The following is a 26439-nucleotide window of genomic DNA, read 5'->3' on the forward strand; positions in this document are numbered from 1 at the left end:
TTTTATAAACATAAGGGCATTTCATGGGGATCATGATTCTCTGTTTTAAGTAAAAATGGAAAGGATTTTTTTTTTCTTTCTTTTTACTTAATTAGATTTTACAAATTTAACAATGTATTTATTGCATGTCATTTAATTTTTATTTATTTATTTTTTCAAAAAATATGACACTATACATACCGTTTAATACAATAAAATTTAACCTTAACTATAAAATAAATCCTCCTCTTTTAACTATATTTCAGTTTTTTTTTTATAAGTAAATAACTATATTTCATTAATTCATTTCATGGTGGGTAGGCGCAGTATATTTACTATTTTCCATCATTATTGCTATTCGGCTGCATTCAGAACTTTTTACCGATGGTGGTCCAACTTCCAAGCCCAGCCCATTTATAAGCAGGAGTTGGAATTCTTTCGGTGGTTGAAAACCCATCTACATCATCTAGCTTTCATTATAACTCGGCTTTTATAGTTTTATTACTCTTGGGTGAATAATTCATCGTTTTTGTTGTTGTTTTGTTCTGTCAATCCACCTTTTTGAGTTATTATTATTATTTAACAATAAGGATAAAAAAAATAAAAATAAAAAAAAAATTATAAGATAAAAATGTAATTTTTTTTAGTATTAGGCTTTGTATTTGTGATGCATATAATGATGTGTACTGCTTTGTTTCTCCTGTTGAATAGGTTGATTTTTTTAGGAAAAGTTGCTCTTTCAAATTGTATGAAAGTCTTGTCATATAGGTAATTTCATATGGCTAGTTCTGGAATCGGGCAGTTGAAGGAATAATAGGTGAAGGGTGAAGGGTATATCCTAACCAATTGCTTATTGGCTCTAAGCAACTTCAGAAATATTGCATTTCTAATACTGACCTACCTTAACTGTAACCAAACCGGTTGTTACGTTGCTTCCTGACATGCCTTCATAAGTTTTCAATTTTTTATTTTTATTTTTATTTATTTTATGATGCTTTATTTGGTCATTCAAATTGAAAAATGAAGGCAAATAAAATCCTGTCCATGTATTCAAAGAAAAACACCTAACCGTGCAACTACTACTCCTATTGAATGAAAGTTATATTTCTTATGTTACACATTACGGGTGATGTGATACTATAATTCTCATTATAAAATTATTTACAAATTGATCTGCATGTCGGTCAATAATTAAACAAAAAAAATTGGTTTATTAATTTTTCTAAATTATTTCACTGATTGCAAATGTTATATCAGTTTGTAGTAAAAATTATAATGCAGCTAATGCCCCAAGCATTTTCCACCAGACGTATAATCATTAATGCGTCGCGAAGCAATCCTCCCGGTGTAGACGAGTTGAGCTTCCCTTGTTAGAGTTTCATTTCAGTGATAACTTCATTAAAGGGTATTGAACTATCGGCCTTTTTGAGAATAGGGTATTGAATTATCAAACGTCTCAAACTAGTGTATCCAAGTTTTGAAATGTCTCCCTTAAGGGTACGTATACTTCGTTAGGATTTACTGTTAAATCCTACTAAAATTTTCAAAATATCCATCATTTTTTTTAGGAAAAAGAAAGAAAGAAAAAATGCTACGATTTAGATGTTGCTCAAAATTTAACAGAATTTACAAAAATACTCATATCTGAATCTTTGAAAAATCTTATAATTTTAAAAAATAAACATAAGGGTATTTTATGAATTTTCACAGGATTTAACAGCAAATCCTAACGGAGTACTCTTAAATGAGACATTTGAAAACTTGGATATACTAGTTTGAGACATTTGATAGTTCAGTACCATTTTCTTAAAACAATCGATAGTTCGAAACCCTTTTATAAAATTATTCATTCATTTCAAGTAGTAGAACTACCACTTTTTCTACCAAGCTAAAAACTTGAAAACGAGGCTTTTTCTAAAAAGTTTTTTTCAATTTTTTTTTTTAGACAAAATCTTTATTTCCCAATATAATCACAAATACGTAGACTCTTTAGTTGGTTACTTCCCTAACATCCTCTTCAGCTAGCAACTTCATCGAAAATCCTACACCCTAATTCAAATATTCAATATTCCTAGTTTTTGCACAAGCAGTAACCAAAATTAAAATCAAAACAAAAGCCAAAAATATGGCGACATTGTCTCTCAAGTCACTTTGTACACCATTTTTTGAGACATATGGAGATAGCCACCCAGCGAAGTGTACGTTATATGGAGGCTCTACGCTGATAATTTGGTCGAGGAAACTCATCAAAACAACTTATGCGCGTTCGTACGTCATTCTCCCTCAAACACAATAATATCACAACATAAATGCAAACGCCTGTCTTTTACGTAAACCATATATGGCCTCACAAGTCACGACTCACAATCACGCCCGTGAAACGACCCTTGCGTAGTCCCAATGGCCAATACGCGAATATTAATTTCTCATTAATCAAACGGAAAGAAAAACAATTCTTTAAGGTGGTTGAGATGGAAATCTTGATTTTTTTTTTTTTTTTTTTTATTTTAATTTTAATTTTAATTTTTTTTTTTCAACCTTTTTGTCTTTTCAAGGCATTTTCGTAATTAAGAAGCAATTTTTTACTTTTTTACGGAGGTAAGAGGTTTTATTTGTTGAGCTTATTTCTTTAAATGCTTTTTTTTATCGGAAAATTAAAAAAGAAAAAGAAAATTAATGAAGTCTTTTTCCTTTTTCAAGTAAATACAAAATCTCAAATATAGAGACGCAATATATATGACAATTTGTGAACCCACGAGGACTCAGGACCTCATCAGCAAGAAAACTATTTCTTATTTCTTAATCACAAAAACGTACGTGCTTGAAAATTGGAATGACGAAGAGTGGGGTTACACACTTACACCTCATAAATAGCCTTGGGTTAACTTACTGCTTATCCAATTTATGAGGGTTGTAATGAAGAAAATAGAAAGGAGAATCACGTATTTTTTTTTTTTTAACAAACGTCAATTTAATAAACTAAATTAAAGTAAACTTCTCTAATCTAATTTTCAATTACACCTGTTTTTATAATGAACCAGGTTAAACCAATAGCCTAAGGCTAAGGTTTAGTCTTTTCATATGGGCTAGAAAGGGTGGAATGATCTCAATGTGCTTTATTCTTCTTCTTTTCTTTTATGGGTACAAACCGAGGTCCGCAAAATTAAAATAAAATGTCTGTCTACAAGTCCAACCCTCAAAACCCAATTATTATACTTTAGATTTTCGAAGATAATCCCGTGCTGAAGTTTTTAAAGTTGTGCCCATCATTTTTAATTAAATGTTATAAATTTTTGTCACCCCAGTATAAGATATAATGAATAACGAAAAAATGAAATATTTTTCTCAAGGTAATAAATAATGAGATTTTAAAATATAAAATAATTAATTAAAAAATAATGATTTTTTTTTTTTTTTTTTTTTTATAAAAAAAAAAAATTAGAAAAAATAAATCATAGAATTACCTTACAGATTTTGAAAATCCTTCTTCCTTTGGGTCTTAGGCTTGAATTGCAGATGATGGGCTTGTGCCCAGGCTGCTAAGTGCTAACTATCTCAACAGGGCTCAACTACTAAGCCCATTGGGCCTTGGCTTCAGGTACGTTTTGATACTTCGCACAGCGATTTCAGTTTTAGCCACTGCTTTGACCCTGGAGAACACACCGTTATACTTCGCGATTCTAAGTTCAACCAGGTAATATCCAATTTCCCATCGTATTTTCTGAAATAATTTTGTTCGATTTCGATCTCGTTTTTTATTTCTTTTTGTAAATTTCAGTAGCTAAGGTCTTTTTTTTTTTTTTTTGTGCTCTTGGGTTTTCCATTTGGAAAACACCTGATCTGTTTGGTTGCTGAGAAATATAGGAAAGGAAAAGAAAATCCTCAAACTTCAGAAAATTTATTTTATTGGCTTAAGGAAATCGAAATTTTGACTCACCTGAACCTCATAACCCTATAGACTTTGTTAAGATGAAGTTCCTATATTTCTGGGAAATCAGATAAACATCAAACTCTATGTTACTCGATTACATATCTTTCTTTTTTCAAAATTTTCTTAGCAGACAAAATGAGACTTTGTTTGTTGTCCTGTTGAATCGGTTTTCTAATGTAATCTGAATGCATAAATTTGTGTTTGTCAATAATTAAGTAAAGCTAGGTCAAATCTCATTAAGAATTAATGATTTAGGTTTTGATTCAAGGTGTTCAGGAAGAGAGATCAAAGATGGGATTTATAATGGAGTTTGCGGAGAATTTGGTTCTGAAGTTGATGGAGGACCCTAAGGAGAGGGACAGGAAGTTCAGGGAGCACGTTTATGCAGTGAAGGATCGGTGCAACAAGACCAAGGAGATGTGGAGTTACCCTCTCCGTCCTTACGGGTTCTGGACCTTTGAGCGCCACAATTCTCAGCTCAAGTGGGATGCTCAGATCAGCCAGGTGCCCGGTCGGAGGGACCCCTATGATGACCTTCTTCAGCATGTCCACGACACCCCCAAATGAACGAATAAGGTCGTATTCTCAGCTTTTATCGAATTTGAAGAGATTGATGACATTTATTTTGAAGATCATGATGTTGTGGTGTGGAATGTTTTCGATGCCTTTAGTTTTTGTCAGAATGATTATATGTTTGTTTCTGACTTTCTGGAGGGATATCTCTATGTGCGATTTGTCTGAGAACATTATACTAGATAAAAAATATATATATAAAGGATTTCTAATGATTGGAGACGGAATTGATTTGATCAAATGAAATAAAACATGTTTCTCTTATTCGCATGGCATGTAACCTGTTCAGTTGGAAAATTTTGGAGTTGGAAAAATTCGTGTATCTTTTGTCGATGCACATATTCTAGAAGGCTTTGTATTGGCATGAATTGAGCGATCAATAGTATCTTACAGATATTGATGACAATATATTCATGGCTTCAGAGATGAAATTGTCTAGTTTTTGCTGGGGCAAAACTAGCAAGCTGCTTCTGATGATACATTAAGTGATGTCTTTCTGTCAGTGATTTCATGCGATTTAACCTCCAGACTCTGTAATTTTTTCTTATATAAAAAGTAAATGCAAGGAATGTAGAACTAAATAATTGGAATTTTTTCTTTATTTTTTCTTTATGTTCTATCATCATCAAACTGAAGAGATGCTTTTGCTTTGTTTGTTTTGATAGGATAACTCCATTGCTTATGGGATAGATGGTCTATATGATACTTTTCCTATTGTTTTAGATCACATAGATCCATTACAAGCAGAGTCATGGATTATATTGCTTATGCCTTCATAGCATGTTATGGTGGCAGTGTATATAATCCTGGACTACTTTGGGAGATATAATCACCTTTCAAAGTCACCTTTTACTCCGTAAAACAAAATCAATTTTAATTATTTTCAAAAGCACCGATTTAACCCTTTCTTTAGTACTCGCAAAACCCCTGCATCCAATTTCAGTTCTTTCTTATCATGTTACTCGCTTTATTAATATAGGAGGGAAAATATGATCACATCTACTTGAATTTTGAAATTTGCTAATGACTATCTGCTAAAAGTAATTATACTGTTGCCATCGAGTATACTAATTAAGCATAATACCGTTGCAGTTTCTTGAAGCAACATCAAACTATGACATCCTGATCCTTAACAAAGGTTGCACATATGAGTATGCTGCTTTCATTAAGTTGTACTAACAATACCTGAATTTTTTTTCCATGGGAAGTAGAATCCACTTCATTGGGATAAAATCCTGCGACTTTCAATTTTCATTCAATATGACTCTCTCTGGTATGCTAATCATTTCTAATATTGTTTATAAACCTGACATGGGGTCTTGGTCCATTGAAAAGGCCAATGAGGACATCATATGTGAAATTAGCAGGAAAATTAATTTATCTCATTTAAACTGTTCCATTGGTTATTCATTAATTTTTTGTTTTATTGATGCAGAAATCTCATATGCCATCTGCTGAGTGAATTAAAGCTTTTCCTGCGGAAAATGGCAAGGAGAAACTTAAGCTTGTTATTCTGTCGGATGTTAGTTAAATGTATGGTGCAGGAGCATCAGTTGATTTGTAATGAGTTTGAATAAGTATCGTGTAACTCTGGTTTTATAAAATACACTGTTTCAGAATGCTTATTATCTTGCTGATCTGAGTGAATGTCTTTTAGCAATCTCATGGCAAAAATGATTCAAGAAGTTTTTGGTTGAATCCTAACTGACCAAGTATATGCCTAGCTACCGTTTCATTTACTCCTTGTAGCCTGTGATCATTGTACTGTCTGTTACCTTTAATTTGGAGAAGCCTTTACCTTAAACAGGAATAAGCCCCTGGCAGCTTGGAGGTGAGGGGTTACTGGAACAACCACATTTACAAGAAGGTAAAAAGATTTTTGACAGAAGCGAAGGGAATAATGGAAACTTGCATTTAGCGAATTTAGAACAGTCGCATAAAGTCATTGAATAGAGACAATAAGTAGATATTAAGATCTAAGAGCAATTTGTTGGTCTTAACTATGCCTTCTGCCAAACGATCGACCAATACAATGTCAAATGATCAGATTCAAGTAAAAAAATTTACTCTCTTTTTTCCCGGTCATAGGACGAACATGATAGGTGAAAAGGAGGAACTGATTAACAAATCATAGAATTGGACAGATATGGAAGAATCAGATTATGTAATAGAGCACACACTAACATTGATCTGAACCACAAAGCCAGGTACGCTCAAAACCATTCACATTCAAAGCCAGGTACCACTCTAAACCATTCACATTCATTCATACTTAGAAAGGGAGTGCAGAAGTCATTTACAGTCGAAACATACTACAAAGAGACGCAAACAGATTTAGACAAAACAGAAACTGTACTAATCGGAATCAGAAGAATCTGATTTATGTTCAGCAGATGCTGCTGCATCTCCTTCCTTTTCACGCTCTCCCTTCTTAACTGCCTGGGATATCTCCTCAACAGGAACTAAAGGCAAATAGCCAAATATAGGATAACCCTTCTGGGTCATGTCCTTCACCACACGATTGTACTTCTCTGAGCAGTTAGCAGCTACAGGCACCGCCTTCTCTGCCACCGTGTGGATGGGTGGACACTTGCTCAGTCCAACCCACATCCACACACTTTGGGACACAAGGAACTGCTTATACTCCGAACCAGCATAATGCACAGCAGCACGAGGACCCCCAGTTTGAGCCTCATTTACAAGCTTTTGAGCCTTTTGAGATGCCTTCTGAACCAAACTATGAGTTTTGCTCACAACATGCTTTGCGAAAGGTGGAGCATGCTCATCAAACTTGTGGGAAGCTTCATCTACCTGCAGTAATCAAAAAACTGATAAGTTCCACAAAATTCTTCCATAAACTAGATGAAATAAGGTATATACAGAGCATATAACACAGCTAGCACCAACACTGGCAACTTATCAAATCATCAGCATGTCCGCATGCATGTTGATTTCAACAATTTTTTCAAGTATTACGCCTTCAGCCCTTATATGGTTGTGGTGAGATTTATGAACATCTAAACAAAATTTGATATGCAGACCCAACAATACTATTTACTTAAAAATATTGGAAAGATTTTTAAGAACTTCGAGTTAGCCTAAGAAATCTAGAGGATGTGATTCGTACTAAACATAATAATGAGAGAATCGGTAAAATCAAATGTCCAACTGGCAACTTGTAAGGAGGTGGTCGGTTACCCTAAGAATGTGCTGAGACACCCCCAAGCTATTGGGGGTGGTGCGACCACTCTCCAAGGGCTCAGGGGGTGATCACACCACCCCGGTTCTGGGTGACCAACCACAGTAATATGATGATCGGCCACTCCTCAAGAGGCTGGTCGAACCACCCCTTAACGATGGTCGGCCAGATGGGGTGACCGGACCTCCCAAGTATACTTACTTTTAAAAAATAAAGGTTTATGCGGCTCAATCTAGACCGTTCATTTGGAATGTCCCTGGATCTTTTGGATCTCAATCCTATGCACTCCAATGAGTGAGCAAGCAAATGAGCAAAGGAAAAACAAACATGGAGTACCGTTATGATCTAGCCCGGCCTTCAAGGGTTCCTCGTCATAATAATAATGATAAAATAAATTTAAAAAATAAAAAATCAGTAGCACTATGTATGATCTATTTTTACGATTCCAAACTAAATGCATATTGGAACACAAGGAAAAATAATCGGATTCGCATCCGAATGAAACAAAATCTGATAAGGCAAATCAAAACAACGAAATAACAAATAAACAATCCACGAATAGAAATCGTCGATCCAAATAGGACCAAAAGATCAAAATTCGAAATTTCGGTACCTTCTTGTCGAGGAAAACAAGGAGATCATAGGGCACGCCCTTGAGTTTCTGGTACACTGGGCCCACAACGGCGGTCACGGCGCCCTCCACGGTCCCCACAGCTGATCGCAGAGGCCCCGAGTTCTGCTTTGCGTAATCGTACAGACTCGTTGCGCACAGCAGCGCGTGGATCGCCGCCAACCTCACGAACGCTAGGTGCTTCAGTTCCTGGTTCTTTCTCTGAGTCTCCATTTCCTGATTGTAAACATCACCAAGAACAAGAACCTCTGGTTAAGGCAAAGAAATACGAAATTTTCGAACGAATAAAGAATAGATTAAGAAAAATTATCTCTCTAAGAGGAATTTTACAACGAAGAAAGAGCTCACCGTGGCCATTGCGGATCAAAGAACTATCTTTTGCGTTTGGTTACAGCAGATACTCGTGCTCGAGTCGTAACTGAAAAATATCCAACTTAAGGTCCAGATGATCGTATTTATGGTAATGGCAACGCAATAGCCTCTTGGAAAATGATTTTTCTACCCCATATTACTTTACATTAACTCAGAACCAACATTTATAAAATATCCTACCGTAAATTTAATGGAAGGTATATAGGAATATCACATCCTATAATCTTTTGCTATGTGCGAGAGATCTGACGGTGGAAATGGGCTCTGATGGGTTTTGAGTGGGGCCCTTGAATGAACAGCCAAAGACGAAGATTTGTGGTTTTTTAAGGGGTGGGGCCTAGATGGAAGAGTGCTCTAGCCTCTAGGGCAACTAGAGGTTCCGGAAAGGACACGTGGTGCTTGATGGCACGTTGGACGGAATTCTCTAGGAACCTTCCTTTGTGGCCTCTAGAGGCGGCCCGGGATGAGGGAAGGGCCTCGAAGCATGGAGAAGGATCCTGCTTTAGAGTAGCTGGTTAGTGGAAATATGAGGGAAAAATTGTCGCTTTGGGAATAGAAGTTATTTGATGTGAATTTAGAAAAATGATAGAGGAGTCCTTTTAACCGTACCCTCTCTCTTTTTATAATAAAAAATACAATTGTATTGAAAAAGAAAAAATAAAATAATTAAAAATTACACTTTTTAAAATAAATTTATATTTTTTATTGTCGCTTTGGGAATAAAAGTTATTTGATGTGAATTTAGAAAAATGATAGAAGAGCTTTTAACCGCACCCTCTCTCTTTTTATAATAAAAAATACAATTGTATTGAAAAAGAACAAATAAAACAATTAAAAATTACACTTTTTTAAATAAATTTATATTTTTTATTGTCGCTTTGGGAATAGAAGTTGTCTGATGTGAATTTAGAAAAAATGATAGAAGAGCCTTTAACAGCACCCTCTCTCTTTTTATAATAAAAAATACAATTGTATTGAAAAAGAACAAATAAAACAATTAAAAATTACACTTTTTTAAATAAATTTATATTTTTTATTGTAAAGGAAAAAAGGGGACCGGTTAAAGATCCCCTCTATTATTTCTCGTGAATTTATTTTACGTTTAAATTTTGTTTTATTATATTTAAATGTATATATCATATTATAGTATTTAAAATTTAAAATGATACAATAAGATATTCATTATTAAATATGTGAAATAAATCTAAATAAAATAGAAAGAATCTTGATCCATGTTTAGTTGGGGCTTGTAGGCTTAATTAATAACTAATAAATATAAATGGTGGAAGAAAAATGTTTGAGGTATGTCAATTTTTATTATAAAGTCATTTAAAAAATGTGTCCATTTATAATTGATAAAAATAATTGAGAGAAATTAAACGGCCAATTTTTTTATTTAGTTCTTTCACTAAATATAAACTGGGACATCTTTGTAAACGTTTTGTAGTATTCCTAACACTACTGATGGTAGACACTTTTAAATTAAAAAATAGTTGTGACAAGACGTTAAAGAACAATTACGGGATTAATCAGGGTACGAGGTCAAAAAGATTAAGATATCCTATCCTGTTTTTCTTTTTCTTAAATTATCCTTTCCTTTCTGACAGACCCGACAATCGATTTCATCCAGTGAAGTTCATTCAGGTATATATCTAATCTAATCCCGGGGCGCAGGATTATTATTACAACCAAAGACTAATCTGTGGGCTGTAACCTGTTGCTCAAAATTAAAAAAAAAAATTCAATAGATAAGATAGAATTAGTCATCATTTGCTTTATTACTTGGGCCACTTTGTTTTATTTGGCGGACAGAGATCGGGAAAAGCAATCTTTTTACAGTGTTCCTGTTCTTAGACATGGCTGTTTTACTACGACACTGATCTGTCTAATTGTACCTGCGGGTAGGCTATGGGACCTTCGAGGAGCATCTCTAGTCTCTACCCAAGTGTTTGGCTTTTACCTAGAAAGTTCACTCCCTGCACAAAATAACAATGCAGCATAATGGAGTCGTCTAGGTGAGCTATTTACCAGTTTTCCTGCCCAAACATAACCCATCAGGCATCAGCTACCAAAAATGCTAAAATTTCCTTCACATAAATTATGCCCTTCTCAAACGTTAGCCTATTGGCTATGGTTAGGCATTGCTTCAAGCAATAAACTGTACCATTTTCATAGCTAATTCTACCAACATCTTTTATAAGGCCTTTCCCACTCCATCTTTTCAGTACTATATGCATACACTACTATTGATGTTTCTAAAACTTGTTAGACATGTTATCTTCCTATAGTTGGTTAAGGACAAATTTTCTACCATTGCCCTATTGGCTGTTTCAAGATGATGAAAATGATCCTTGACTACCAAAAGTCACAGTACAAGAGATTGCATAATTGTGTGTAGACATATTCATACCGCTCATGTAACGCTCCCAAACCGCTAAGGGTTAGGTTCGTCCATTTTTATACACCAAACTGTAAAGATTCGTAAGGTCTGCCAACAACCTAGCTAATATACTGAATTATATAAATTAATTAAATAGAATAATAATAATTTTAAAACTCAGAGCTTTAATAAATGCGGAAACAGTTTTTGGAAATGAACAATTATGTTTGATTCAATAATTGAAAATCTAAAGAAAAACTAAATTTATTGTGCAAGTGCACTTATTAAGGTAACAGAAAAATAATATCCTACTGCTAGCCTAGATCCCATCCCGGCCGCCTAGGTCTCTCTGTTCATAACCTGAAAACAAAACAAAAATAAGGGGTGAGCGAGAAATGCTCAGTAAGACAACCCTCAACCATAAAACGATTGAGTTAACTTCATTTTCTTTAAAACAATTATTAAAATACACTTGAAATCTAAATTTCTAGAACACAATTCAAAATTCGGCATTTTACTTAACATATAAAAATACCCGTTAACGATTAAGACTTCTCATATATAGGGCCCATGTACACTATTACGCCCTGTGTACTAGGGTTGCACGGTCTACTGCGACCTCAGACAGGTAAACTGTGGCCACAGGCCCTGCCCCGTCAGCTAATTAATTGAAGTGCACTTAGCATGACATAGGGATGGATCCGCTTTCTATAAGTCCTTGAGCGATTGCGCTTCCATCCAAGCAACGGTACCGAGCTTAAACTCTGTAAATCTCTGTGAATATCTCTGGGGCCAAAATAATAGTCTCCTCCACACACGTGCCTCATTTATAAAAATCACATTCTCACAAATTATTCTTATTCCTTTGATAACTTTTGAGGCAACGTGTGGGAGAGTTTTTACTCTCATTTTCTCATTAATTTCAAAAAAAAACTATAACTTCCCGTCTCGGGAACCAACTACACAATTTACGAATAATTAGAAAATCTTTTATGACCAAAGCTTCTTTTAAAACAGTGATTTCAAGATTAACATTTATACCAACAATTTTTATCTCAAAACTATTTTTAAAACAGTCCTTCATGCATCAATATAATTTGAAATATAGAACAAGAACAATTAATTGCAAATATGTTTAAAAAAAAAAAAGTAATATGACATAAAACAATTTGAAAAGGGGTAGAGGATCCCTTACCTTTCTGATTGCAATAAGTCGCTGGATTATCTCGACTGCTAACTAGTCACCTGGTACAGGTTTAAATAAATTAAAACCTTGTGCTAATCACTAGACTACACACTGACACCACTAAGATCCGTCTTGCTAACCTACTGAGAATGGATTCTCTAGGTATGTTTAACAACATTAATTATTCTACTAATAATTAATTCATTAAATAAGTAATAACACGTTTTCTTTTATTGACATTAGAAATACGACTCCATAAAAGTAATATAATAGGAAATTATCAAAACAAAAGTTTATGACCCTTCTTATCACCCTCTGAATGGAAATTGATAGCTTTACTCTATAATAGCGAAAAGCTTGACTCATCTTTGTTACGGTTACTCATAGAAAAGAACAAGAAAATAAGCTGCTGATACAATTAGCATCAGTTCGGCCGCAGCAATAGTGAAAATAAATCAAAGATTAAGTAAGGTTGATGGTTTGCCCTAAGTGGAACGAAAAGGCAAAAGGAAAAAAAAAAAAAAAAAAAAAAGAACTATAAGGGGACGAGACTTGCTGTTTAGAGGAAAGAGCAAAAGTGGGGGATATACACAACAAGACAAAATCAAGCATGTGCTGTCCGACCAGAACCAAAAGAAAAGAAGATTAAAAATTTGAAGGCTATACCTCCTACGTTTCACTCCTAGAAGAGAAAAAGAAACTAATAAATAACAAGCCTAATGTAAATAGTAGGTGGGAAGAAGGAAAAGACAAAACAAAAAGAATCCAAGAAGTACTTGGTCGTGAGGTTGGTGAGTACTTGATGTTAAAAGAAACAATAAGAGAAAAGACAAGAAACTTTAAAGTCTAATCATATGGAAATATGGAGATCAACAAACAAAAAAAATAAAATAGAAAAGTAATAGGAGAGTTACAGATAGGGGACGTCGGTAGAAGGGAAAGAAAATATACCTGCTTTGTGATTCTTGGCTAGAAACAAAGAGATTGTGGCCGGATCGTCTTGCGAGAGAGGAATAGGGAGATGGTTTTCATGAAAATTTTTTGAGATGAGAAGAGCGAATGACGGCTAAAAGATATATTTATAAGGCGTAGGGTTTCATTCTATGACTGCTAAGATTTTATATACTAAAATAGGTATTTTAATAATAATAAATCAGATATCTAATATTTTTAATATAAAATCTGATCTTTATATTTTAATATAAATATAAAATATAAAAGTGGAACTTAAATTGATATAAATTTATTAAATTTAAAATAGGTGTTTTAATAAAATATAAGAGTGGTTATTTAATATCGAAAAATATGAATTAATATCAAGAAATAAAAATTCATATGTAAAATCAGGTGTTTATTAATCCTGTCTAGTTATCCATTCTCATAGGTGGTAAAGACTATTCTACCCTTGAAAGGAGGTCGGGGTTATTACAGCTCATCCATCAACATGCCAAGACAAATAGAAAGAAACGTAATTTTTTCCATGGGCCACCCTAGAATGTTAGTTTAGGTAATAAAACATTTCCCAATACCGCTCTACTGAGATATGTAACAGAAAAAGTTCCTTTCAGAAATTCCATATATGCAAGTGGAAAACAAGAAACTATTTAGAAAAAGGCAATCCAGTGGCATGACATTTCCAAAGCTTTTCAGGCAGCCTGAGATTGAGATTTCTGGCGCTTCACATATTGAAGGATAGGCTCCCTAACCTGCAAAGGAGAAATGTTACAGGTCCAATATGTTAGAAACATAGCTTTTCACTAGCTGAAACTTCCAGTCATGCCACGGTAAGGAATTCACAGTATACCGTGCTTGTTTTTCTGGATCGCCTATCTTGACTGGACCTACTGCAGATAACTGCATCCACCTCATCACAGCAATTTGTGTTTCCTTTTGCTCTGCTGTTCTCGTATCCTGGCACAAAACTCTCTCTTGAAGCTACTGGCTGCACAGTTTCCGGAGTAAATTACTTATCAGGAGGCGGTGGCGCAATCCAATTGCAAGACATAATAATTGTTAACATAAAAGAGTAGGTGCTTCATGTCTATATTACCTCGGCCCTACTCGTGGGAGTGTTTCCAAGCTCCTTTGTCTTGTCACTCCTGATTGAGCCATTCTGATTCATGTCAGATCTCACTTTCATGCGTGTAAGATCCGACCCAATGGAGCGCAGGGCACCACAAGTGGACATGTCATTGTAGTTGCTCTCTGATATCAATGGAGCATATATTGTAGGTTAAGTGCAAATATAAAGACACAGGGAAAAAAAAAATTGTAGAGCTGAATTTGAAACAAAAAAAAGAAAAAGAAAAGAAACTGTAGTCAGGTACCTATTATCTGTAACTCTCCTTGGCCGGACTTGTTATGTGGTTCATTATTATCGACATCCTGTTCAATTCTAAGAGTCAGAAGAATAGTGCATTACATTCGAATAAGATGCAGCTATGTAAACAAAGAAATTTTTTCTAATACCATAGCCTCAGCGCTCAAGGCTTTCTTCATATCTAGTAGCTTTTTCTTAGTCCTTTCAGAATTGATCACTCGCTTACCTATGTTATAAAATAGATGAAAGAAAAGTAAGTAGAACGCAACTAGATCATGCAAAATTATGCCAAGCACAGAGTTTTCAATATGGCTGCACAAACCTAGCCTTCGGTTGCCTTTGGCTTCAACAAAACCATCTTGAGCCATTTTAGTTATTATTTTGCGCACAGTTGATTGGTTAGCTTCTCCTTCGAGCTTGCTCTGAAGCTTTGCCACGGTAACATATTTCATTGTAAGAGCATGACACAGAGCCTGAAATAGGGAACGATATGGTAAGGAAATGATATCAAGAACATAATGGCAAGACAGCTCTTATCTTCTATCCTTTCCCAACAATATTATAACATAACAAACAGATTATCATTATGAGATTCTTCTTGTTATTCAAACCGACCAGAGAACCTTGGGATGATATAAACAATTTTGCAAAATGGCAAAGACCAAAAATTAAATAAATTTGGTTTTCCATAAAGCATACAAAGTCAACGGGCCTAATTCAATTGCTGGTTTTAGTTCTTATTGTGGACACATACATACAACATACATATGTTAATCAGAAAGGGAACTGCTTTAACAATGTGGATGAGAAGTCAGCTCCCTAGACCACGAACAAAGGCAAACAGAATAAAACAAATCCCACCTTCATGTAAATGTGATCTTCGACCTGGGGACCTTTGCCACCAATAGGGATTGCTTGACCATCCATTTCTTCTTTAACCGTTGTGAATTCATAGTCAGTGTTCTAGTTTGTCAAAATAAAATGAAGTGTGAGCTGACCAGCAGATACAGATACAGCCTTCAATATTATAAAAGGGGGAAAAGTGATAAAAACAACCTTTTGCTTGTTAATGATGTAACGGTCCCTTCCAGTTTTTGATAGAACACCTTCCTTAACCAGCTTATCCATGATTTCTAAAATAGTTATAATCAGAAAAATAAGAAAATTGTTATTAATCTCAAGACCTGCACTTTGCCTTTAACATGGATCAAAGCCTCCATTTACCTTCGCTCAAAACCTGCATTTATAATAACACAAAACAATATCATTAATATTGCATGAACTGGGAACTATGATAAACTAAAAAAAAAAAAAAAAAAAATGGAATTGAAATTTAACCGATGTAGCTAAATGCACTGACATTAACTCTGCCGCTATTTGTCCAAAAGAGTACAAATAGTAGGGATCCTTACCACTGAGATGTCTGGGAAATTTGAGAGAACATCAGTAAGTTCAACAGAATCAAGGTGAATGCAGTTGATCCAGTCCTTTACCCGGGCCAATTGTTGTTCATCTTCCTCTGGATCCTGAGTATCATCTGCACATATAATAGATCGCTAGTCAGGAATAGCCACAGCCTAGTGGTTCGTCCACAAAACGTCAATAATTAGAAAGAAAATAAAGAAAAGGAATAGAGGGAAGGGTTAAGTTTAAGAAACAGCATTAATGGATCTTTCATTAGTCTTCGAGTTTATCTTTGAATTTATCACTCTCTTTTCGTATGAAATGTGTACATGTAATTTTACCTTCATCAACCATGCGAGTGTTATCTTCCGGTTTTTGATGTTTATCTGTCAAGAAGAATATTGTTACTTCCAGTATCTACTCAAACTCAAACCATCCGCAAGTTGGAAATAGGGGGAGAAAAGGACACTAGAAAAAAGTTCAAGTAATTACCGACTGGTGCAACTATATATTGATCTTCTTCTGAATGGTTAACCTGAAATAATAAAAATTATTAGCAAGTTTTTCTAACTTAATTTCTGTATCAGTTCATCAAAATCAAGTTGGCATCATCCAAGCTTGGTTTAATCTTAAAGGCCATTGAAAAAGTATAAGTGGAGTAATGTTGTCAGTTCACCTCACTGTCTGATTCAGAATAGTCATCCTTTTGAACGGAATCAGCTCCCAAGCTCACTTCATCATCTTGAATATCTTCATTCTCATCCTCACAAGGATCGAGCACACTCTTTACCTGTAAACATAATCAATTAAACAATACTCAATACCAAATATGAACTACAGACCTGAATATCAAGTCAATACATTCATCCAAAAAAAAAATGTATATATATATTAAGTCAATCCTGCAACTTTAATTTCATCTCTTACCTTGAGAGCTAATACAAGATGCTTACTATTCACGTTTCCAACCTCCATTTTCAAAGGATTTTTGGTCCATGGATTATGAGCTTCTTCTTCTGTGCAGCCTCTGAAGAAAGGAGGCTCATAATCTGCAGGCTGCAAAGGGTAGATAATACGTAAGTTTTCTGCGTTCAGTATCTTCATCAAAGAGGGAAGAGAACATGAATTGTAAAATGCTTTCTTGGACTAGTGTTTCCAAAAGTAACAAAATATACATGCACCTTACACTCATTACAAAAACATACAACTGCACAAATGTGACAATTATGTTTAACCAGTAAAACACACTGGAAAACCATAAGAGTTACAATTGTACGGAAAAATATATGCACACAAAATCCGAACTGCGTAGTTAGCTTCCTAATCTATATTTAGGAATAGCAATTACAAGTACGTGAAACTAAGTTCTAAGGAAACATTTAAAAGAACATACCGTTGCGTCATCATAGTAGAAGAGTTTCATCAGAATCGTACGCTGAAACAAAAATAAAGCAAATGCATTACTGTCAGTACATCAATATTCACAACCTCTCATAGAACCTTGCTTAATCAGTATACAGAGAACTTAGGAAAATGTCACATGTCATGCAAGAATTAGCCTCATAAATTAATTACCTCTTCAGGCATCATATCAAGAGTTCTCATTAACTGAACCAGTGTTCGAACCATTTTACAAGCAGAACTCCTAAAAAACCAACATGTCTAAAATCAACAGAATTCTTAACTTAAAAAATTGCAAGCCAAACAACAGGAAGACGAAGAGAGACATATTCCAATATGTTTATCACCTCATCTGATTTGGAGTTATTTCGGTTGTGGAGTTATACTTGAATGTTCCACCTTGTTTCTTGTTTCCAGTGCGATTGAAAGTCATTGAAACCTCCTGGCTATCAGAATTTGAATAACTGAAAGAAACTGCCGCAGCAGATACATTCTAATATATTAATCCTCTGGAAAATGTCCCTATCTCACTAGTTTTTAGCACAATGCAGTCTTTCCAGTGGCAAATCAATGTCTCACTAATTGCTTAACCATATTTTCAGGACATTATGAAGTTTGTCGAAAACTTACATGCATATTCCTCAATCATTGGTCCGTCTACCGCCTCACAAATGCAGAACAAAAGCGTTTTCAGATACTTCTTCTGCAGTGCATCGTATACACCTGAAAAGGCCACATAGGTAAAATCAAATCAATTGAAAAAATAGAAAAGGAAAAAGTACAGAAAAGCTCTTTCAGATGAAGAAGCTCTGACTAGACGTGCCTTTTTCCATCCAATCAATCAGCCTGCGAGACTCTGCATCCATCGGCATGAGCTTTTTGATCTTCATCTCTGAAGATGATGTAATTATTCCAAAGAAAATCACCAACCGATATTTTGAATTTTGTCAAAAGAGTTACAAGCAACAAAAAAAAATCTCACTAAAAGAAGCTTACCTAAAGCAGGGACAGACTTATCATTGAAGTACTTCTCTGGAAATAGGCCTCTGATATAGCTAATATTAAATATAGCAATGCGGAGCAGATTCCTCGTCTGTTTGATTGAACACAAAGTGATCAAAGTATTTGATAATTGGAGTCAATTTCTACACACTCTGTTTATTAATTCATTATCCTGGCCTCAAAGCTCTAAGATCTAGAAAGCTGATAAAGGAAATGAGTCTCGTTCGCTTTGAGCCAAAATTTACATGGAGCTCTGGAAACAGAGCATGATTTCCTGGAAGTAACGAGAAAAACTCTAGGTAAGATAATTAGAGAACAAGTGCATGCTTGAGAAACAGCCTTCAGTTATTGGTGGAGACATGTACATAATTCGTTTAACTGGTACCAGTTAAGAAACAGCTAATCACAAAATTTTCCATTGAAAAGCAAGATAACAGTAGATCTGATCCATACTTTCAAATGCATACGAATGTTGTCCAATTAAGCAAAAAATTCAACTCCAATTGCCAGAAGAAATGGATTTTGACTTCGATTCCTCATACGTCAACTAATGCAAGTATTGATCCCAAAAATCAAAAAATAAGTAAAACAGCTCGACTCCGATCATATAACAAATAAAATAACTCAGCTGTAAATTTAGAGAGAAATAGAAACTATAAAAGCAGCAACAAACTCAATTCTCATTCAATGGAATTGTTCGTAGTTATAAGCCAGAAAATGGAGCAAATGGTTATTATAACATTGATTACCAGAAGAAGCGAGTCCTGCTCGGTGATTTCAGCTTCCTTCACTTTCTGTGCAACCACCTGAGGAAAAACGATGACGTTACAGTCTAGAGACACGAAGAAGAAGATTGGATAGAAAGCAATAGTTTAGAAGATTTCTCGGCTCACCATGGTTTCAACGCTTTCAAAGAAGAATTGAGAATCGGAGCAAGAAAGGGAGAGAAAAGTACAGAGCGTTTCCTTTGAAAATTTGAATCGGGGTTTCCGAATGACAAGTGTGGCGGGAGGTGAATGAATTGGGTACTTTTTATAGACCGAGGGCACCTGCGGAAGGAGTTTGTTAAATTGGGCCCATTCCACTCTGTCACGTGCACTGGCACGAGGAGTTTGTTAGGCTTAAAAAGACCTGGCATTGTTTTTTCCCCTTTTTTATTTTTTTTTTTAAATAAGTACAATACTATAATATTTTGAATTATTATTTTTTTTATTTATTTTTTATTTATTTTTTAAAAAAGAGCAAGTCTAGCTAAGAGCGCAAGTGAATCCGCATCCCGCAAACCCTCTCATTTCACATCTAAATTTTCTAAAATTCAAACAAAATACTTCTGGAGATTCCGACCCAAATGAGCATGAGTGAGACCTGGCATAAGGCCAAACTAGGGCACTCCAATTATCATAATAATAAAAATTGAATTTAACCGAACTAGGGCTTGAAATTGTTTGTAATCAGAGGCTCAGCAAGAATTTTAGTCAATGCCAAATAATATAACCGACTGCTGTCACTTTATTAAAATCTCATTAACTCTTCCCATCTTCAAAGACTAACAAGTTTTCAATTACAACAATCTTCATCACCTTCCAACAAAATACATATATATTTTAAAAGTTTTGAGATCGCTTATTCCCAAGCTAATTTATCCATGAAGCACTTCTGGGTGCCATCTTCCTTGTATAAAACGTTTCCAACTGTTGATTACAGCCCTGATCCGAACTCCTCTCTATCTCGTTGAAATCACGACCAATACAAACTGTAGAACTGGAATTCACATTCAAGGCTCATCTTTCAAAAGGATCTCTAATTGAGTTTAAAGGAGGACAGACAGCTGCCGCTATTTTCTCCCGAAGATTGAATTTCTTTGCAATCAATGGCCGAACATCTTCAGCTCCAACCAAGCTCTCCAAAAACGGAAGTAATGCGAGCAGTTCTTTATCCGAACGATCTTCAAACCAGCTTTCAATGGGTACTCCATTGTCAACTTGGAATCCAAATGCCTACGAGAAAGCGACACTTGTTAAGAAAATTAAGATTTCCATTTATGGAGCATATCCTGTGTAAAGGATGAAAAATAAGTATGCCATGTATGCTGCATAATTGGTATTAATCCAATATCATATTTTTTCCTAACAAAAATAACAGAAAAGAAAAAGGAACTGTTCTAAGTTGAGGATGTTCACAACTTGCAGAATCACCCTTAGAAGAAGTAACAGAGGAAAGTACAACAGTACCTGTGGAGAGTTGTCAATTATGATAACATGTGCCAAATCACGACCAAGAACTGACAAATCTTTGAGGTAATTACCATCCACATAAACACAGGACTCGCGGTAAACACGATGACGAAATACCTTCCTCTTTGGATCAAGCACATTTAGTAGCTGCTCTGCATAAATACTTTGGCTAGCTGTAAATATAATAATCTCAAAAAGGCCGGAAACTCTCTCCATAAAATCTCTGAGATAAGGACGACATCGAACATAGACTGTATGCTCCTGGAGGTTAAAATTTACAGGAAAAGTGAAATCTGCATCGTCACAAGGTTCTAGTGTCGAGTGCACCAAAGTTTCTGCAAATCCAAGTCATTCTCAGCATACAAGCATAGATGTCAAAAGTTCAAGCAATACTTAAACAAACAAAGGAAGTTCAAGAACAGGTAATCACTAGAATTATTATATTTGCATTTAAGCAAGAAAGAACCCAAAAAAAATACAAAATTTGATATTTTGTATCAAATGCTGGTTGGCACTACTTCAATCTGATCAAATATCAAATGCTGAAAACAAGGAGCAATTGCTTTTGCTTTGGGCCCACTCCCCAGCACATGCATTGCAATTTGAAAAGGAGAAAACTGATTATTGATGTTCCATCCATCAATTGAATGATGGAAACAATAATATGATGAATGGCAGAGCCATGAAAACTACAAATGTACACCGCCGGACTCATCCATCACTGGAAAATAAATAATGAAACTGACAGATTATATATAACTATTTGCATTTTCTTACCATCCAAGTCCAAAACAAGTGTAGTAGGTGGGCAACTCCGCGTTTGTTTTGGTAGTAGCATGGGGCGAAAAGTTGGGACAACTGATGACAAGTCCGGTAAGTTCTTTATGAAAAAATAGGGATCAAATTCATCAAATTCCTCATATTGATCATCCTCCACATAAACATCAGTTGACATAGAATCTTGACCGTGCTCATCAACACATTCAAGCTTAGAATTTTTCATGGCAAGATATATGGCTGAAACTTCAGATGAAAGATGTACTCCTTCCAATTCCACATTACGACAAGAATCTACATCATTTCTACATATAGTATGCATCTGATCACCAAGGCTCTGTGAATTCAAATTTTCGGATGAATTTTTTGTATCTAATTCCATATCAACAGGGAATGTCATTGAAGTTACTGTATTCTCGGTGTAATTGTTCTCTTCCCCAACAATGGATTCAGAAGTTTCTTGACCAATATGATGAACATTCAATACATCAACGTGGGAGTATTCTATTTCACGATCTTGATTCCGGTCTCCACTCCTAAAGTATTTGACAAAATCAACTAGAAGATGGGGAAAAAGTGAAGTTAATAATATGGTGAAAACATAGACAAGCACAATAATATATTCTGAGTTATCTGTAGCAAGTATTCAAAAGAAACATTTTTGTAAATTAAAGAATCTATTCTGATAACCTAACCTCCATTGGCGATTTCCCCCCCAGCATGTTTAGCAATGTGAAAGGACGGAGAAAATATGGTTTCCATAATGGGATGAGCAGGTTCCTCATGGCAACTCTGCAGTATGTTTTGAGAAGTTTTACAAGAGAACCTTAGATATTTCATGAAGCTCTCGCAATAATCATCATATGGTAATTTTATGGGATAGCATATGCACGAAAAACAGAGACATGAGCAAACAATACATGGTTTGGCTGATTAATTACCTTAAAATCCACGGAAGCACCATTAATAGCATCATGCCCCAAACAAACATCAGAAGACTCGTTACGCAACAACTCATACTTAGCATTCAAGTCTGTTGCCACAACAGGCTCCCTATTCTTCTTGGGAAGAGCGCCAACTGAAAGTTATTATGGGAAGATGAGAATTAAATTCACTTGATAAGGGAAAGATTAAGAAAACAAACAAGAAAAGAAAAGGTGCACTAAAATGACTTATAACAACAGCTAGCGGTCATTCGAATCACTATGTTTTATTGAACTTGATTAGAGAGAAGGGGTGGGGGGGGGGGGGGGGGGGGGGGAATCATGAAAATACCATAATCTGTATAGTATACTATATTTCAATAACTGAATATATTGAAGTGTGTTGTTAATATTGTACAAGCACATAATGAAATATATTACAGGACATAAATAGGACAACATATGTGTGATGGAATAGTGCTACAAGATGGTTCTACACATGTATTGTATATAACATTTACAGTTTGAATCATATCAACAGCCACCCCCCATAAAAATAAAGTGACATACTATAATATGCGTGTTAAAAATATTAGCAAGGAACTGTTTAAAGTAGTAAACTGCAAATATATGACATGACAAAACAGAAAGACCGAAAGAAATTATGAGTATAACCAGGATTGATACAAGAGACAATACTTAGAATACTAAACTCTATCTTAGAGCATTTCAATACCCAATGGACGACATGAAGATGGTGGCTCAAAATGAAACCTTTTGTGAAACTTGTGACCTCCAACTATTAAAACTTAGGAACACCACATGAACTATAATAGTAGTAAGATTTCTATACAAACATACATGTGGAAATTTTTCTCAAATTCATCACACAAACAAGTAGAAGGTAAAAACTTACCAAGTCTCTGCTTTCTAGCTGAAGATGTAATCAAGTCTTTAACTTTCTTTTCTACAGCTTGTACATTTTCAGATACCTTCTGCTGAGCTCTTGAAACTCTGGGACTGGCATGCTCTCGACCAGCAGTTCCTCGGGAATTTTTTGTCTTTGTTTGCATTTCTAAATTGGGAAGAATCCTCCAATTTTGAAATGGCTATCAATATCAAATTGGCTCCAGCAGAACAACTCAAAATACGGCTCCTGATCAAACTCTCCTGTTTCGTGACAATATCTATTAGACAACACCAGCCAAGGATAGTAGAAAAGCAATTGATAATCTATGAGATTTAACAGTGTATCATTTCAAAAGTTTGGGATAATAAAATAAAATAAAAATGCTTAGGGCTCTCCAGACAATCAGAATTGCAAACACCACCTTCTATATCTCCAAAGGTTTGGCAAGATCATCAACAGTAGGGAGGAAAATATTAACAATCCACCACATCTAAATATTAATATTGATAACAGTATGCTACCAAAAGCATGCAATTATACACAATTTTGATACAAAAGAAAAATGGTAAATAGAGAGCTATCAACACCATAGTATAATGCACATAATATTCCAATATTGCACGAATATAGATACAGAACAAAAAAAAAAAAAATTAACACTGAGAAAAATAACTAAAAAAAGAAAGCTTGTAAATTTATTTTCATTAGCAGCATGAAATTAACTAAAGCTCAAAGTTTTATGCTCTCTGTGGCAGACTTTCCATATTTACTTGAAAATACTACACGTGACTTCATGACGTTAATATTCATTTGAAACTTCCACTATCCCTTCTAACAGTTCCACAATATGTTGTATAACGACACATAGACAAGAGCTTTTTTTTTCTAATAAGATGCCCTCCATTTTGAAACGGGAAAATTATTCAGTTCGGCCAGAATTTCTCCAATCCATTCATAGATTCGGAAACACATGCTTTGATTTTCGGGTTTTCAATTTGACCACTAGACAGAGAGAATTCTAAATGTCACTTTTTTGTCACTCTTGTATTCCTCCAAGAATGATGTAACTTTTAAAATCACCAATTGATCAAAATTCAATAATTATCAATCACAAACTCAATGATGATTTTAAAAGCCACATCATTTTTTTAGGGACATAATAATGACAAAAGAGTGACTTATAGCATTACTCATATGGATCTAAATGATTTCTCTACTGCGTTTCCTATGCCTCCTTATCTACATAACATGTACATACCCATGAATTATAAACTAAACGCTTAAAGCTTAAACCCTAGACCCTCCACAGAACACTCTCAAAATCACAAGCTGGGAGATTCAAAAAGCCCAAAACCGCTAGAAATCAACTAAAACCCACATGAATTCCCCAAACACAAAACGCCACATCAGCACCAAATTCAAGCATCTAATACAACAATAAATCACAAATCGCAACCAGCTAGGCACTATAACCCAGCAAACCCTAAAATAAAAACAAAATTCAAGCAATAAATTACAAGCTGAGCTAAAACAAACTAAAAGTCGAGAACTAACCCGATACAGAGTCAAACGCGAGAACGATCAGAAAACCGAGATCGCGGTAACGTCTCCTGTGATCAGAAAATGAGAACGGTAAATTAGTTCAGAGAATGAGAAGAGTGAAACTTGAGGAGCAAAAACCCTAGATTTTGTTCACCAGTGTGAGCAGGGGCTTGGTATTGGAGCTTTTGGAGGTTTTTCCCTCCAAAGGTTGCGAAAATGAGAGGGAAAATGATGAGGGATCGAAAATTTAGTTTTGTCTGAACAAAGGGGTGTGAGGATAAACAAATATTTGATGAGGAGTCTATGAGCAATTAAGTACTCGCAACTACAAATAAATAGGAAACTCGCTTTCCCTAATAGGCACGTGTCATCTTATCGGCAAGGTTTACATTAGAACGAGCGAGTATGTCAGTTTTAGTGTATCTGTGAGTGTTCTCTTTTATCTCTTTTAGTTTAAATTTGAAAGGGAGTCTTTTTGTGCAGTAAGAGGACTGCGCTTGTCTAAATTTATTTTCTAGGGGGGCCTCTGTTTCGTGAAATATTACTGGTACCCTTTCTTCTTTGAAGTTTCGCAAATAACCCCATTGTCAGCAGCACCACGTGGGAGTCAAAAAAAAATTTACTCATAGGGGTGGGTATGGGATATTGGATAATTCGGTGTCGGAAATAGTAATTTCGATTTTCAGGTAATTCGGGTAATTACCTGACTATTTTCCAGTAAACAATAATTTAGAAATTTTCAAGTAATTCGATAATTAGTCGATCGGAAATGTGAAACTAGAAACTAATAAATAATCTCGTACTTTTCACAATGATCCATCTAAAAAACCAAAAAAGATCAGTCTTTGTGATTACCTCACAGGCTTGGAAATGTGCTTGATCAAGTTGATTGAGCTATTGAGCGGCGGCTACTAAGAGAATGTGTGACAAAGTGACAGTGTGAGTTTGATACTCTAAAAGATTGAGTGAGAGAGAGAGAGAGAGAGAGATGACAACAAGAGGTGAGAAGGCTTGGGGGTCACGGCTGCATTAAGAGTCACTAAGAAAGAGACAACGAGAGGCAAGAGCCGAGAGGGCTCATAACTCATAGTGGTGCGATTATCTGGGTGGGGCTCAAAGGGGTGCGGCCGTGTAGGTGGGGTACTAGGGTGGACAGTGAGTGCTAGGTTACGGTTTAGAAGAAAATGGGACAAATTTATGAGAGAGAATATATAGTGTTAGACTATGAAGCAAAACGGCTTTGTTTTAATCAAAATTAAATTGGCATTGTTTTGCTTAGTCTGGTTGAGCCGGTTAACTGACGGAAAGGAAAAAAAAAAAAAAAAAAATTTGTACCGACTGACAACTTGACCTGCCTTTAGCATAAATAATTTATTCCGAATTTCTTTTTTTTTTTTTTTTTGTTAGGTGGTAGGTAGTCTAATGTGATCTAGCGGCGGTCAGTAGATGTTCAATGGACAGCAATCAGATAATTTGCCTACCCTTAAGCATCCAGCACTAGTCAAATGTTATTTATACAAGCTTGACTACTAGAAGTGATGTCATACGGTGCCTTTGCTAACCACTCACGGCAGATTTGTAGTTCCTAATTTAATAGTAATTCACTTAAAATTAAGAGTAATTTTTAGTGTTATCGTAAGAAAATATACACTAAAGAGAAAGAGTAGGAAAATAG

General features: G+C 35.1%; 4 protein-coding genes across 6 annotated transcripts; 1 reads left to right on the forward strand and 3 right to left on the reverse strand.

The window, feature by feature from the left end:
* The first annotated feature begins 3520 nt into the window (after positions 1–3520).
* LOC133864634 (uncharacterized) lies at positions 3521–6108 on the forward strand. 3 transcript variants are annotated; one of them, XM_062301033.1, is made up of 3 exons: positions 3521–3673; positions 4187–4486; positions 5919–6108. In XM_062301033.1, the coding sequence occupies exon 2, from the start codon at positions 4202–4204 to the stop codon at positions 4475–4477; it is 276 nt and encodes a 91-aa protein (XP_062157017.1). In that variant the 5' UTR covers positions 3521–3673; positions 4187–4201; the 3' UTR covers positions 4478–4486; positions 5919–6108. The 3 variants fall into 3 exon arrangements, with proteins under 3 accessions (XP_062157017.1, XP_062157009.1, XP_062157026.1); XM_062301025.1 differs by having other exon boundaries at positions 3573–3673; positions 4179–4486; XM_062301042.1 differs by having other exon boundaries at positions 3584–3673; positions 4166–4486.
* Positions 6109–6723: 615 nt separating this feature from the next.
* On the reverse strand, positions 6724–8853 carry LOC133864624 (REF/SRPP-like protein At1g67360). The gene is made up of 3 exons (XM_062301016.1): positions 8662–8853; positions 8296–8529; positions 6724–7294 (listed from the first exon to the last, which is right to left on the reverse strand). Exons 1-3 carry the CDS (start codon positions 8668–8670, stop codon positions 6839–6841), a joined length of 699 nt encoding a protein of 232 aa, XP_062157000.1. The 5' UTR covers positions 8671–8853; the 3' UTR covers positions 6724–6838.
* Positions 8854–13488: 4635 nt separating this feature from the next.
* Positions 13489–19465, reverse strand: LOC133864607 (meiosis-specific protein ASY1). The gene is made up of 22 exons (XM_062300993.1): positions 19272–19465; positions 19128–19184; positions 18373–18469; positions 18200–18268; positions 18007–18099; positions 17724–17850; positions 17551–17620; positions 17369–17410; positions 16903–17031; positions 16652–16765; positions 16468–16510; positions 16317–16361; positions 15984–16108; positions 15796–15808; positions 15628–15704; positions 15433–15534; positions 14894–15044; positions 14721–14797; positions 14579–14636; positions 14302–14456; positions 14056–14193; positions 13489–13957 (listed from the first exon to the last, which is right to left on the reverse strand). The coding sequence occupies exons 1-22, from the start codon at positions 19272–19274 to the stop codon at positions 13898–13900; spliced, it is 1845 nt and encodes a 614-aa protein (XP_062156977.1). The 5' UTR covers positions 19275–19465; the 3' UTR covers positions 13489–13897.
* Positions 19466–19857: 392 nt separating this feature from the next.
* Positions 19858–25046, reverse strand: LOC133864615 (uncharacterized). Its single transcript, XM_062301004.1, has 8 exons — positions 24919–25046; positions 24777–24832; positions 23229–23482; positions 22331–22467; positions 22085–22181; positions 21390–21947; positions 20610–20947; positions 19858–20375 (listed from the first exon to the last, which is right to left on the reverse strand). Exons 3-8 carry the CDS (start codon positions 23383–23385, stop codon positions 20160–20162), a joined length of 1503 nt encoding a protein of 500 aa, XP_062156988.1. The 5' UTR covers positions 23386–23482; positions 24777–24832; positions 24919–25046; the 3' UTR covers positions 19858–20159.
* Positions 25047–26439: the final 1393 nt, after the last annotated feature.

The sequence above is a fragment of the Alnus glutinosa genome, chromosome 1, assembly GCF_958979055.1.
Source record: "Alnus glutinosa chromosome 1, dhAlnGlut1.1, whole genome shotgun sequence".
Classification (NCBI taxonomy): Eukaryota; Viridiplantae; Streptophyta; class Magnoliopsida; order Fagales; family Betulaceae; genus Alnus; species Alnus glutinosa.

Excerpts from the sequence above, each read along its gene's own strand:
- LOC133864634 (XM_062301033.1), top strand. The coding sequence starts at position 4,202 with ATGGGATTTATAATGGAGTTTGCGGAGAATTTGGTTCTGAAGTTGATG.
- LOC133864624 (XM_062301016.1), bottom strand. Across the intron at positions 7,295-8,295 it reads TTGTTTTCCTCGACAAGAAG|GTAGATGAAGCTTCCCACAA; the intron begins GTACCGAAATTT and ends TGATTACTGCAG.
- LOC133864607 (XM_062300993.1), bottom strand. Across the intron at positions 16,362-16,467 it reads ATATATAGTTGCACCAGTCG|ATAAACATCAAAAACCGGAA; the intron begins GTAATTACTTGA and ends TCTTCTTGACAG. Across the intron at positions 15,045-15,432 it reads AAGATCACATTTACATGAAG|GCTCTGTGTCATGCTCTTAC; the intron begins GTGGGATTTGTT and ends TCCCTATTTCAG.
- LOC133864615 (XM_062301004.1), bottom strand. The coding sequence starts at position 23,385 with ATGCAAACAAAGACAAAAAATTCCCGAGGAACTGCTGGTCGAGAGCAT. Across the intron at positions 21,948-22,084 it reads GGGGGAAATCGCCAATGGAG|TTGATTTTGTCAAATACTTT; the intron begins GTTAGGTTATCA and ends CCCATCTTCTAG. Across the intron at positions 20,376-20,609 it reads TAATTGACAACTCTCCACAG|GCATTTGGATTCCAAGTTGA; the intron begins GTACTGTTGTAC and ends GCTTTCTCGTAG.